Below are 14,981 nucleotides of genomic sequence, written 5' to 3' on the forward strand. Positions count from 1 at the left end.
TAGTGCAGTTGATGTAGTCTACATGGACTTCAGTAAGGCATTTGACAAAGTCCCGCATGGGAGACTGGTCAAGAAGGTAAGAGCCCATGGGATCCAGGGCAATTTGGCACATTGGATCCAAAATTGGCTTAGTGGCAGGAGGCAGAGGGTGATGGTCGAAGGTTGTTTTTGTGATTGGAAGCCTGTGTTCAGTGGTGTACTGCAGGGATCGGTGCTGGGTCCTTTGCTGTTTGTAGTGTACATTAATGATTTAGATATGAATGTAGGAGGTATGATCAGTAAGTTCACAGATGACACGAAAATTGGTGGAGTGGTAAATAGCGAGGAGGGAAGCCTCAGGCTACAGGACGATATAAACGGGTTGGTCAGATGGGCAGAACAGTGGCAAATGGAATTTCACCCTGAAAAGTGTGAGGTGATGCATTTTGGGAGGACTAACAAGGCAAGGGAATACACAATGAATGGTAGGATCCTAGGAAGGACAGAGAATCAGAGGGACCTTGGTGTGCATGTACATAGATCATTGAAGGCAGCAGGACAGGTAGATAAGTTGGTTAAAAAGGCATATGGGATACTTACCTTCATTAGCCGAGGCATAGAATATAAGAGCAGGACGGTTATGATGGAGCTGTACAAAACGCTAGTTAGGCCACAGCTGGAATACTGTGTGCAGTTCTGGTCGCCACACTATAGGAAGGATGTGATTGCATTGGAGAGGGTGCAGAGGAGATTCACCAGGATGTTACTTGGGCTGGAGCGTTTCAGCTATGAAGAGAGACTGGACAGGCTGGAGTTATTTTCCTTAGAGCAGAGAAGGCTGAGGGGGGACCTGATTGAGGTGTACAAAATTATGAGGGGCATAGATAGGGTAGATAGAAAGGAACTTTTCCCCTTAGTAGAGGGGTCAATAACCAGGGGGCATAGTTTCAAGGTAAGGGGCAGGAGGTTTAGAGGGGATTTGAGGAAAAAAGTTTTCACCCAGAGGGTGGTTGGAATCTGGAACTCACTGCCTGAAAGGGTGGTAGAGGCAGGAACCCTCACAACATTCAAGAAGCATTTAGATGAGCACTTGAAACGCCATAGCATACAAGGCTACGGACCAAGTGCTGGAAAATGGGATTAGAATAGATAAGGCTTGATGGCCGGCTGTATAACTCTATGCCTATCTATGACCCCCGCTTCACCCAAGTGGCCATTTTCCTTTCGTAAGCCAAGGCAGAATATGTGGATGGGCTAATGGTATGTGGGAGTGGAGCCTGAGCCCATCCCCTCCCGACGTTCAGAGGGAAGTTTCCTTTAGCATAAGGCTGATACATTTACCGTTAGGCTGATATGCTGAGATTGGCCAGCCAGTGGGAGCCTTTCCTGCTGCCCATGCAGGTTGGGAAATCACCTGTGGGGTGATGCATGTGATTTCCTGATGTGTGCCAGATGTAAGAGGCTCACACTCGCAGCATGAACTCGGAGAATGACCCCCTACATATAAGTGTAGTGGTGGATGCTAAGGGACTTTTCAAAATTGATTTAAATGGAATTTATTTAATAAAATGAAACATTAATCTGGGAAGATGTAGCTCCAGCCCATTTAATCCAAAATTCTGAATTGTGACTGCCATACTTCCAAAATTGCCTTCTAGTTGTCACAACTCTTGACTTGCATCCGAGATGATTTTATGACCAGTCTTTGTTTTGCAGAACCAAAGGAGGTTTGCTGAAAGCCAAGGAGATCCTGGCCCGCCTGGGCCTGGAGCCATCAGAGGAGGATTGCGTTGCTGTACAGCACGTTTGTACAATAGTTTCTTTCCGTTCGGCCAATCTGTGCGCTGCTGCCCTTGGAGCCATCCTGACCCGGCTTCGAGATAACAAAGGATTACCGCGGCTCCGAACCACGGTGGGAATGGATGGATCGCTCTACAAGATGCACCCACAGTAAGTCCTCGCCATCGCATGCCTTCCGTAATGATAAAATAGGCCTTCTGGTTCAAAACTCGACATTCCAGTTTCAGGAGCAACCAGCTGGCAACTTTAAGCAGTTAGCAGAAGTCTGTTTTCTAAGTGCTGTATTTAAGAACAGGCTCCGTGTAAGTGTGAATGGGACAGTTTTATCTTCACAAGTGTGCGAGCACATCCACCTAGCCATTGTTAAGAATGCCTGATTCTAAATCAGATTTTTCTTCTACAGCATCCCTCCTAGTGTGTAACCCTGATATCCTGCCTGCAGTTCTTGGAGCAGGCTTCAGATTGCGGCCCGATGAAAGGGCAGTAATAGGCTCTTGCTACGCATTCATAATGGAGCTATTAAATCCTTCCGGCTCAACTCCCATTTCTTCAGAACAACAGCTACTTGTGCCTGTAAATGAAACACTTCTTAACTGACTGGCCAACTAGTCCAAAGTCATGTGGATGCTCATAACCCGAGAAACTTTTGACCCAACCCACAAAGATACAGCAAAACTAATCTTGAGCAGACAGTGAATCTTTATTTTGATACTCCCGTAAAACACAAATGCAGCAAAAACAGCCTAGAGCAGCGACCTGGGTCAAACCCTGCCTGACAATGATTGGGATTCCATTTGTGAAGCAGCTCACAGTCTCAAACAGTATTGAACGGAAAGAAGGGCAAATCAAACACTCCCCACCCCTGCCTGGCCACATGAGTAGAAACCCGGAGTCACAGCAGAGTGAGTGAAAGACAGGTGAAAGGGGCACAATTCTTCACATTTTCCTGGCCCTGCTCAGAGATCCACTCCAGCTAGCGCTATGTGTTAGCCTACTGAACCCGACCCTGCACCCTGGGCCTCCCCATTGCGTTCCTCGAGAGTAGCACATGTAAACTGATAGGCTGCAGCTATCAGCATATCCTGCTGAGGTCATAGCGTCATAATGGCACAGAAGGAGGCCATTCGGCCCATCGAGTCCATGCCGACAGCAGGAGAACCCCACCACCCTCCACCTGCCACCTCCCAATCCAGTCAATGTGAATCTATGGAAAATAGCCAAATCCAAGAACACCATGTACTCCCTGAGAATGAGCAAGAAGTTGTTATAAATCTATTCCTTGCTCTTGGCCCACTGCCACAAGCTGGCTGGCATGTCAACAGCAACCTCCACATAACTGCCATGCCAAGTACCCAGGGGGTGCTGCACCCTACCCAAACAGGCCAACTATCAAAGACCTGAAATTAAAACCCACCAGGCACTGACCTAGCAGGTGAGCATAGCAGAAGTCACTAGCCGTATCGCCAGTCCCCAGGATTGTCCACAACTCTGGCCACTCAGTGAATCTCACTCACTACCACAACACGCCATGTACACTCTAGCTGTGAACGTAATGTGTGTCGACATTTAACCAAACAACAATTGTACTTCAAAAATATTTTATTGTAAATTGTTTTGTTCAGTATTAAAATAATGCAATGGTTGGGCTAGAAATTCATCCCGGGCGGTGGCACAAAACGGGCGGTATCGGATCGGCCGCCCGTTATAAGCAGCGCCTGATATTCAGTTCCATTGACTGCAATGGGCGGCCGATCCAATACCGCCCGTTTTGTGACACTGCCCGGGATGAATTTCTTGGCGGATGTGCCTTGTCCTTCCTCACTGAATTCTGGTTTTACATCCACTAATTCTGCTCATCCCCATAACTTGTCCAACAGGCATATAAATAGTAAACGGGTAGTAAGAGGAGGGGTGGGGCCAATTAGGGACCAAAAAGAAGACCTACGCATGGAGGCAGAGGGCATGGCCGAGGTACTAAATGAGTACTTTGCATCTGTCTTCACCAAGGAAGAAGATGCTGCCAAAGTCATAGTGAAAGAGGAGGCAGTGGAAATACTGGATGAAATAAGAATTGATAAAGAGGAGGTACTAGAAAGGCTGTCTGTACTTAAAGTTAATAAGTCATGGGATGCATCCTAGGATGCTGAGGGAAGTTAAGGAGGAAATCGCGGAGGTACTGGCCATAATCTTCCAATCCTCCTTAGATATGGGTGCCAGAGGACTGGAGAATTGCAAATGTTACACCCTTGTTCAAAAAAGGGTGTAAAGATTAAACCCAGCAACTACAGGCCAGTTAGTTTAACCTCGGTGGTGGGGAAGCCTTTAGAAATGATAATAAGGGATAAAGTTAACAGTCACTTGGATAAGTGTGGATTAATTAAGAAAGCCAGCACAGATTTGTTAAAGGCAAATCGTGTTTAACTAACTTGATCGAGTTTTTTGATGAGGTAACAGAGAGGGTTGATGAGGGCAATGTGGTTGACGTGGTGTACGTGGATTTCCAAAAGGCATTTGATAAAGTGCCACATAATAGGCTTGCCTATAGAAAATGGCTAAGTGAACAGGAAACAGAGAGTAGTGGTGAATGGTTGTTTTTCGGACTGGAGGAAGGTATGAAGTGGTGTTCCCATGGGGTCGGTACTAGGACCACTGCTTTTCTTGATATATATTAATGACTTGGACTTGGGGGTATAGGGCACAATTTCAAAATTTGCAGATGACACAAAACTTGGAAGTAAAGTGAACAGTGAGTAGGATAGTGATAGACTTCAAGGGGACATAGACAGGCTGGTGGAATGGGTGGGCATGTGGCAGATGAAATTTTACGTAGAAAAGTGCAAAATGATACATTTTGGTAGGAAGAACGAGGAGCGGCAATATAAACTAAAGGGTACAATTTAAAAGGGGGTGCATCAACAGGGAGACCTAGGGGTATATGTGTACAAATCATTGAAGGTGGCAGGGCAGGTTGAGAAAGCAGTTAAAAAAGCATACGGGATCCTGGGCTTCATAAATAGAGGCATAAAGTACAAAAGCAAGGAAGTTATGATGAACATTTATAAAAGACTGGTTCGGCCTCAATTGGAGTATTGTGTCCAATTCTGGGCACTGTACGTTAGGAAGGATGTGAAGGCCTTAGAGAGGGTGCAGAAAAGATTTAGGAGAATGATTCCAGGGAGGAGGAACTTCAGTTACGTGGATAGACTGGAGAAGCTGGGGTTGTTCTCCTTGGAGCAGAGAAGGTTGAGGGGAGATTTCATAGAGGTGCTCAAAATCATGAGGGGTCCGGACAGAGTAGATAGAGAGAAACTGTTCCCATTGGCAGAAGGGTCGAGAACCAGAGGTCCCTGATTTAAGGTGATTGGCAGAAGAACCAAAGGCGACATGAGGAAAAACTTTTTTACATAGTGAGTGGTTAGGATCTGGAATGCACTGCCTGAAAGGGTGGTGGAGGCAGATTCAACTGTGGCTTTCAAAAGGGAATTGGATAAGTACCTGAAGGAAAAAAAATTGCAGGGCTACGGGGAAAGGGTGGGGGAGTGAGACTAGCTGAAGTGCTCTTGCAGAGAGCTGGCACGGGCTCGATAGGGCGAATGGCCTCCTTCTGTGCTGTAACCATTCTATGATTCTATGAATTGCATATATTAATGGGTTATTGCAATTGAATGGCCATTTAACAATATTGAAAAATAACAGTTACATCATTAACCTGACTCTTGGCAGCTCCACACAGTTCTGTGCTCTGTGCTTGACTTTTTTTAAAAAGAGATTAACCTCCACACAGTGACGCTGAAAGACTTCAAAACACAGTAACAATGCTGCTCAGATGTCAGCATTATTGTAATAGCAATGTTATAAAGATGTGCAGTTTAAAAGAATCCTAAACGTTAACATTTTCTGGCTCGTTTCCCCTATTGTTTCTTTGTTGTTATTTCTTATCAATATTCTAGATTTATTCACCTCCCATCTTCTTCCTCCAGTAGCACATTCAAGTGGCCATTATTATGTGAGCTTGCACAATGAGTGTCTGCAAGTTATCCTAACATGGAAGGGCATCACAGGGAGGATTAGACATGAGGACTTCCCAGTATGAATCTAGCTAGTACTAATGGATATTTTGCACCATTTCAGAATTCATTAGCTCCCTTCTCTCTCTTTCTCTTTCCACCTTAATTAGGCACAAGATGTCGGCAAGTGTGATTAAAATTTCATCCAGTTGATCATGCTATAATAATCAAACATAGAGACCTATATAAAATAGCCATTTTCTCAGCAATCTAGAAGTCACAGATATTAAATAATCTGCCTTAAAATTAATTTTATGCTTCTCATGTTTATAGATGCAAGATATAATGTTCTGAACAAAATTCTATTTCACAGAGAGAATGAACAAACATAGGCCTGACCTAAAGAAATGTAACAAACAAACTGATCCATCAGGCTAGACGGTGGGTTTTATACTAAAAATCAATAACTCAAAACTTTTTCACCAACATTTCATCAACAGGACTGATTGATACGAACGAGTTCTTATTTATGTACTGTGTCTAAATGCAGGACTTTTTATACGGACTGATACATTCTGGATGTTTTCTATCCTTATTCAAGAGTTTTTGGCTCCCATATCTTTGATAAGCGGTAGAACATCAAAACTTAAGATCTCATTTAGGTTTAAACTATTAAGTGAATTTATTTAACAAAAGAAGAACAAGTGAAAATACAATATATTTACATTAGAAATCCTTCTATCTCACTCCCCAAAGAAAACAATGAAAGGCCATAATCTGAATGCTAAGCTGTGAATACCTCTCATTCATTTTATACCATGTTACTTTCCTTGTGTTTCTTCTCACTGTGGGAGCTGTGTCAGTCTGAGCTGTGCCTCCTCGAAATTCCAAAAGGACTCGGATTCAAACAGCTAAAGCTCCTTAAACATCCCCAAAAACAGTTACCGGGACTACCTGGATCTGAATAACTGTCGGCCACATTGGAAATAACCGCCTGTCACACACATAACTGAACAAAGGACTGTCTGTGTTTGTTCAAAAGTAGCTGGGTTCCTCCCTCACACAGTGCAGCGAACCAACAAAACTTACAACATGTGTATCGAGTTAAGCTTGCCAAGAGTCTGACTGTATTCTACAAGACGCAGACTTCTTCTTCTTACTTGAATGATGGTACAGTCCTTTCAGTAATAATTGACCTTATCTGTAGTGTTTGTTTCTTTTGGAAACATAGTGATACAAATGAACACAGAAATGTTAGCAAGCAGGGCAAAATTTCACTGGTCACACAAGCCCCATCATAATCTCACATGATAACCAGTTTTGAACAATTAGTAGCAGGAACCCTGGCTGATTATAGCCACCCTGACAGAAATCAGCTAACTCATCACAGAGCAGGAATTGAAGCTGGGACCTGTACTGTGTGGCTCATTAGCACGCTGGCTTTACCAACTGAGGCATGAGGGCAGCTCGAAGCCTGTTTCTTATGTTAGTGGTTGTTAAATTGTTATTAGAATAATATTCCACTTGTGCGTAGGAGAATTCCTATTCGATCTCTTTTACAGATTTGCCAGGCGCTTCCAGAAAACAGTGAGACGCCTGGTTCCTGACTGTGAGGTCCGATTTCTCCTTTCGGAAAGTGGCAGTGGAAAAGGTGCTGCCATGGTGACTGCAGTGGCAGCGAGGCTCGCATCACAGTGCAAAGAAATAGACGAAACACTGGCTTCGTTCACACTCACACAAGAGCAGCTGTTTGAGGTGAAGAAAAGGATGAGAACGGAGATGGAGCTGGGTTTACAGAAGAAATCTCATGATGTTGCAACAGTGAAAATGTTACCAACCTTTGTTCGTAGCACCCCAGATGGGACAGGTATCCGAGTTATAACTTAACCTTTATTTTATGTACTTACTATAGACTAGACTAAGCACCTTGGGATGTTTTACTATGGTAAAGGCGTTACATAAATGCAAGTTGTAGACAGTGGAAGTATTAAGTTACCTGTTTGCGGTCTGGGGAGCTGTATTCAACTGCTGATAAGGAGAGCGTTAGTCTTGTGTGTCCCAGTCTCGATTGATATTTGTTTATCCTGCCCAAGGTTGGTTGGGATAACAGAGGGAAATCTACCCCTATATGTTTAAAAATTAAATACATATGTATAAGATAACATGAACACAGAAAAGTGAAATGATTCTCAAAAGAAAAATGACTCCGCTAAGCCATAAACCTACTTAATTTATCTTAGAAATTCTCGTAACAAAGTTCTCTGGAGCTGGATGTTCCTGAGCTTGCAGAGTTTAGCTGGGCTTTGCAGCCAATGCTCCTGGGCTCTGAACAGGATCCACCTGAGTTTGCCACCTGAAACATTAAGAACACTGCCATATTTATTCCTGGCACAATCTCTCTCTGTGCTGCAATAAATAGTAGAGCTGGGAGTTTGTGCAGCTCAATTTGATGTATTTCTGAAATGTCTACTGCTGAAAGAAATAAGTAATTAAAGTTGGGCAGTGTTGATCCTACCAGAAGCTCAACACCATCCATGACAAAGCAGCCCGCTTCGTTGACACCCCATCCACCACCTTAAACATTCACTCCCTGCATCACTGGCACACCGTGTCTGCAGTGTGCACCATCTACAAGATGCACTGCAGCAACTCGCCAAGGCTTCTTCGGCAGCGCCTCCCAAACCCGCAACCTCTACCACCTAGAAGGACAAGGGCAGCAGGCGCATGGGAACACCACCACCTCCAAGTTCCCCTGCAAGTCACACACTATCCTGACATGGAAATAGATCATCATTCATTCATCGTCGCTGGGTCAAAATCTTGGAACTCTCTCCCTAACAGCACTGTGGGAGTACCTTCACCACACGGACTGCAGTGATTCAAGAAGGTGGCTCACCACCACCTTCTCAAGGGCAACTAGGGATGGGCAATAAACGCCCAAATCCCATGAATGAATTAAAAAAATGGGCCCTGCTTTAGGAGCAGGTCTGAGTAGCAGCTAATGGAGGTTTTGGAACTGGGTATGTAAGTGCACTGAATAAATGCTATAGCGGCCTGAAATGATGCTGTGGGATTCTAGTGTACAAACACAGCACATTCACCTGATCGGCTTCCTCTGCTATTTTAATGGAGTCATTAACCCATTTATTTTAAACGGGCTAACGCCTCTGTTAAAATAACAAGGAGGAAAACTGTAACATGCAAAAACTCCCGAGTTTATTCATTTCAGCAGTGATCCTGCTCCCTCCGAGCCTCAGCCCCAACCTTCCCCCCTCCGAGCCTCAGCCTTAACCTGGCTGCCTCAGCCTCAGCCTCAACCTTGCTCCCTCCGACCCTCTGTCTCAACCTTGCTCCCTCCGACCCTCTGTCTCAACCTTGCTGCCTCAGCCTCAGCCTTGCTCCCTCCTGTAGTGATCAATAACATGTCATTCTGTGGTGGACACTAGGTGGAGCAGTAGAGCTGTATATAGCTGTATGTATAAGACTACACTACCCAGCTATATATTATATTAAGACTACATTACCCATGAGGCTAGGCTACCCACAAGGCAGCAGTCAAGATGGAAGCCTCTACAAGATGCTGTATAAGTCAACATGTGCTCAATAAAAGTAACTAGCAAAAGCTAGCTGTGTTCATAATAAGAATGTCTATTTATTAATGAACATAACATGGTACCAGGGTGGTGAAGATCTGCTGAAAATTGTGAAAAGCGACATGGAGAATTTGAAGCCACCAGAGCGTTTGAATCTCACAGAAAAAATCGACTACAACTGGCAGACTTTTAAACAGCAATTCGAACTCTACATTGCAGCCATCGGATTCGGTACGAAGCCAGACGCAAGGAAGCTAGCGTTGCTGCTTACGGTTGCAGGCCCACAGGCGATAGAGGTATTTAATACATTTGTATTTAATCCAGCGGAGAACAGAGACAAATTAGACGATGTGCTACAGAAATTTGATGCACATTGTTCTCCCAAAAAGAATGAGACGTATGAAAGATACATCTTCCGTTCTCGGACACAGCAACAAAATGAGACTTTTGATAGCTTTATAACTGATCTGAAACTGAAAGCACAGACATGTAATTTCCCTGAGCTCAAAGCATCCATGATTCGTGACCAGATTGTGTTTGGTATTCATGATAAAAAAGTCAGGGAACGTCTGTTGAGAGAAACCGAACTAAATTTGGAAAATGCGGTGAAAATATGCCAAGCCAGCGAGCTAGCTCGAAATCACGCGAAGACTTTCAGTGAAATCAATAATGATGCGAATGTAATGAGTGATAATGCTGCTGTCGGTGCTGTGTCCTACAAGGGGAAGAAACGTGGGCAGAACAGAAATGAAAAGCAATTGGAGGATGAAATTTTTAATCGTAAACGCTGTGGTTACAAACACCAGTTAAGACAATGCCCAGCATTTGGAAAAATGTGCACAAAGTGTAATGGAAAGAATCACTTTGCCAAACAATGCTTTTCAAAAGTAAAAACGACGAAAGGGCAACGAGTTAATGTGATTGAGGACACTGATTTAAGTGAGACATTTTTTGTAGGAATGGTGTCATGTGATGATATCAAAAAAGATACAGAAAATTTGCAGCCCTCAGAAATAGACAATGCTGAACATAAAGTTAATGCAGTAAAAGAGGACAAATGGATGATCCCACTGCAGATAAATGGAGCATTAGTTACATTGAAACTGGACACTGGGGCAAAAGCAAACTTAATCAGTATGAGTGACATTAACAATATGAAAGAAAAGCCCAAAATACAGAAAAAGTCAGTACTACTGAAGGACTATAATGGACAGAAAATAGATAGCTTAGGTGTATGCAGACTTAAAGTGACAGTCAAAGACAAAGTGCATCATCTCATGTTTTCTGTTGTGGCTGAAAGACTTGATTCGATACTAAGTGACAAAGCTTGTGAAGACTTAGAACTGGTCAAGAGAGTCTACCGTATAAACTGTGCCATAAGCAGACCAGATGACTCAGGTGATGAAGCAGAGAGCCCATCAAGGATGAAAAGGCCAAAGGGTATCCATGTCTTCAAAAAGCCTAGTTTCTCCAAGAAGAAAGAAAAAGACTTTAAGGTCAAAGAGAAGCCAAAGGAAGAAAAGCACAAAGAGGAAAAACACAAGGAGAAAAAGTCCAAAGATATAACCGCAGCAGATGTTGTTAAGCAGTGGAAAGAGAAAAAGAAAAAGAAGAAGCCTGCACCAGAGCAGGAAGCAGTTCCGGTGGACACTCCTTCTTCCCTCAGGCCAATCTTTGGTGTTCCATTAGCTGAGGCTGCTGAGAGGACTATGCTGTATGATGGGATCCAGCTGCCAGCAGTTTTTCGAGAGTGCATTGACTACATTGAGAGTTATGGCATGAAGAGTGAAGGAAACAATGAAACACTCTCCAAGCAAAGATCGCAAGGAGACCTCGATCTATACAAGAGCAGATTGATGACAATGCCGCAACTGAATCTTGTCATTCACCGCCAGAACAATCTCATGAAGACACATCAGACTTACCCGTGTTGAGAAGATCCACACGTGGAGTAAAAGAGCCTGATAGACTTAATCTTTGAGTACAATGTAAAGCTTTGAAAATGTGTTGACTGTTTTGAAAATGTTTATGTTTATAGAGCACTAACAAAAGTGTTACTGATATTATCTTTATTGTTTTCTTGAAAGTTGATTGATATTGATTTGTTAAACCTCAAAGAAAGGACGATGTAGTGATCAATAACACGTCATTCTGTGGTGGACACTAGGTGGAGCAGTAGAGCTGTATATAGCTGTATGTATAAGACTACACTACCCAGCTATATATTATATTAAGACTACATTACCCATGAGGCTAGGCTACCCACAAGGCAGCAGTCAAGATGGAAGCCTCTACAAGATGCTGTACAAGTCCACATGTGCTCAATAAAAGTAACTAGCAAAAGCTAGCTGTGTTCATAATAAGAATGTCTATTTATTAATGAACATAACACCTCCGAGCCTCAGCCCCAACCTTGCTCCCTCCGAGCCTCAGCCCCAACCTTGCTCCCTCCGAGCCTCAGCCCCAACCTTTCTCCCTCCGAGCCTCAGCCCCAACCTTGCTCCCTCCGAGCCTCAGCCCCAACCTTGCTCCCTCCGAGCCTCAGCCCCAACCTTGCTCCCTCCGAGCCTCAGCCCCAACCTTGCTCCCTCCGAGCCTCAGCCCCAACCTTTCTCCCGCCGAGCCTCAGCCCCAACCTTGCTCCCTCCGAGCCTCAGCCCCAACCTTTCTCCCTCCGAGCCTCAGCCCCAACCTTGCTCCCTCCGAGCCTCAGCCTCAACCTTGCTCCCTCCGAGCCTCAGCCCCAACCTTGCTCCCTCCGAGCCTCAGCCCCAACCTTGCTCCCTCCGAGCCTCAGCCCCAACCTTGCTCCCTCCGAGCCTCAGCCCCAACCTTGCTCCCTCCGAGCCTCAGCCTCAACCTTGCTCCCTCCGAGCCTCAGCCCCAACCTTGCTCCCTCCGAGCCTCAGCCCCAACCTTGCTCCCTCCGAGCCTCAGCCCCAACCTTTCTCCCTCCGAGCCTCAGCCTCAACCTTTCTCCCTCCGAACCTCAGCCCCAACCTTGCTCCCTCCGAGCCTCAGCCCCAACCTTTCTCCCTCCGAGCCTCAGCCCCAACCTTGCTCCCTCCGAACCTCAGCCCCAACCTTTCTCCCGCCGAGCCTCAGCCCCAACCTTGCTCCCGCCGAGCCTCAGCCCCAACCTTGCTCCCGCCGAGCCTCAGCCCCAACCTTGCTCCCTCCGAGCCTCAGCCCCAACCTTGCTCCCGCCGAGCCTCAGCCCCAACCTTGCTCCCTCCGAGCCTCAGCCCCAACCTTGCTCCCGCCGAGCCTCAGCCCCAACCTTGCTCCCTCCGAGCCTCAGCCCCAACCTTGCTCCCTCCGAGCCTCAGCCCCAACCTTTCTCCCTCCGAGCCTCAGCCCCAACCTTTCTCCCTCCGAGCCTCAGCCTCAACCTTGCTCCCGCCGAGCCTCAGCCCCAACCTTGCTCCCTCCGAGCCTCAGCCTCAACCTTGCTCCCTCCGAGCCTCAGCCCCAACCTTGCTCCCTCCGAGCCTCAGCCCCAACCTTGCTCCCTCCGAGCCTCAGCCTCAACCTTGCTCCCTCCGAGCCTCAGCCCCAACCTTGCTCCCTCCGAGCCTCAGCCCCAACCTTGCTCCCTCCGAGCCTCAGCCCCAACCTTTCTCCCTCCGAGCCTCAGCCTCAACCTTGCTCCCTCCGAGCCTCAGCCCCAACCTTTCTCCCTCCGAACCTCAGCCCCAACTAACTGCATCTCTCATTAGTACATTGGTCAATCAGCAGCCATTCAGAAAAGGCTGTATTTCACTATTAAGTAGATAGCCAACCTTCGAAAATGGCAAGGGTAGTTGTGATTGCCTGTGATGCCTCTGACTAATTAAAACCTCACAGACAGCTTGTTTGGTGGTCTCTTGAGCTGAATACTTTTCTGTTGAGAACTATCCTGCGTGCCTGTGGGATTTTAACCCCTAACCTGCTGTTTCTAGCCATAAAGAACCCAAATCAAAAATGCAATACATTTGTCTAAAATGCTATGGGATCTTTTCTGTCCACTTGAGCAGCCAGGTGGGCCCTCAATTTAACGTCTCATCCAAAAAATGGCACCTCCAACAATGCAGCATTCTCTCAGTTTACACTGAACTGTCAACAACAACAACAATAATTCCTTGTATTAGCTTGAGAGCCAACAGGCAAGAACAATATAGCGAGAGCGTGCTTTTATGTAGCGCCTCATCACATCCTCATGATTTTCAAAGCACTTCACAACTAATGAATTAATAACAGTCTCTCCAAAAATAATTAATCGTATAAAACTTGAGGACTTTGAGACACGATAGGGTGCTCTGTAAATTTACCTGTGCCTTTATATCTTTTCTTATTTACGTAGGTACCAAGAACTATAGATTGGGTGCTACACTGAAATGCAGTGTGAAAATTTATGAGTGCCAGTCCAGAATAGTATCCAAAGGAAAACCATGGTTATCTTTTAACTTTAATAAAGTAAACCCAATTTTTACAAAAGCAAGGATCAAAAGCATGTACTAAGTTTCTTCAACATTTATTAACAGAAAATGGGGATTTTGTGGCCCTTGACCTTGGTGGAACCAATTTCCGTGTTCTACTTGTGAAGATTCGTAGCGGCAAGAGGCGAACGGTTGAAATGCACAACAAGATCTATGCTATCCCCTTAGAGGTAATGCAAGGAACAGGTGAAGAGGTAAGCAATTTTCTTGGTAATGCAGTGTGTTTCTCCAAGGGGTCTCAGTATCACTGACAGTGTGGGACTCCTTAACCGTAGAAGCATAGAGGTTTACAGTGCAGAATGAGGCCATGAGGCCCATTGTGTCTGTGCCAGCTCTTTGGTAGAGCAATCCCAAACTAATCCTACTTCTCTGCTCTCTCCCCATAGTTCTGTATCTTCCTGTTAAAATAGCCCAGGCCTCATTTCTGGAGTAGCAAGCTTTTTATTAACTCACACCAGTGATGCGCCATCAATTACTCAAAAGACTGAGGTTAAGCGAGTAACAACCAGGCTTTTATTAACTAAAGAATGAAGGTCTAGTCTCGAGTGGTCGACCCGTCCAGAATACTAAGGGACTGGGAGGTAGTCACTTATATACCTGGAATAGTGGGAGGAGTCAGCCGAGGCATGTCCAGACCTGTACCTAGTGGAATACACATACACATACAGACAGGTACAACAGTGGTTTACCACATTCACCCCTTGTTTAAAAATGAGTCCGGCGGGGTGAAGTGTATTTAAAAGTTCGTGTATTGGAGTTTCTCCGGAGGTCTTGTCTGCCGCTGTGATCGACGTGGCAACGGCAGGGGTGGTGCAGCTTCCGGCGTCGCGTCCCGTGTAGGCTGGGGCACTGGAGTGTAGTCCTCGTGGGTGACGGTCCAAGGCGAGCCGGCTGCTGGGGTTGGATATCGGGTCGTGGGAGGGGGTGGTAATGGGTAGTGGGTTACAGCGGTCCCCGAGGGTGCGAGGTCTCGTATGGAAACTGTGTCCTCCCGCCCGTCCGGGTACGCAATGTAAGCGTACTGGGGGTTGGCGTGGAGGAGGTCGACCCTCTCGACCAGGGGGTCCGTTTTATTGGTCCTCATGTGTCTTCTCAGTAGTACCGGCCCTGGGGACGTCAGCCAT

General features: G+C 45.8%; 1 protein-coding gene across 1 annotated transcript in view; it reads left to right on the plus strand.

The window, feature by feature from the left end:
* LOC147113721 (hexokinase-1-like) overlaps positions 1-14,981 on the plus strand; it is a 151,033-nt gene that overhangs the window by 96,397 nt on the left and 39,655 nt on the right. Inside the window, exons 9-11 of the mRNA XM_085995041.1 lie at positions 1,696-1,929; positions 7,349-7,653; positions 13,903-14,051. Coding sequence (XP_085851167.1) covers positions 1,696-1,929; positions 7,349-7,653; positions 13,903-14,051 — 688 coding nt within the window. The remainder of the gene's footprint in view (positions 1-1,695; positions 1,930-7,348; positions 7,654-13,902; positions 14,052-14,981) is intronic.

Source organism: Somniosus microcephalus, chromosome 8, assembly GCF_052327205.1.
Source record: "Somniosus microcephalus isolate GS21.2 chromosome 8, FLI_Smic_1.0, whole genome shotgun sequence".
NCBI lineage: Eukaryota > Metazoa > Chordata > Chondrichthyes > Squaliformes > Somniosidae > Somniosus > Somniosus microcephalus.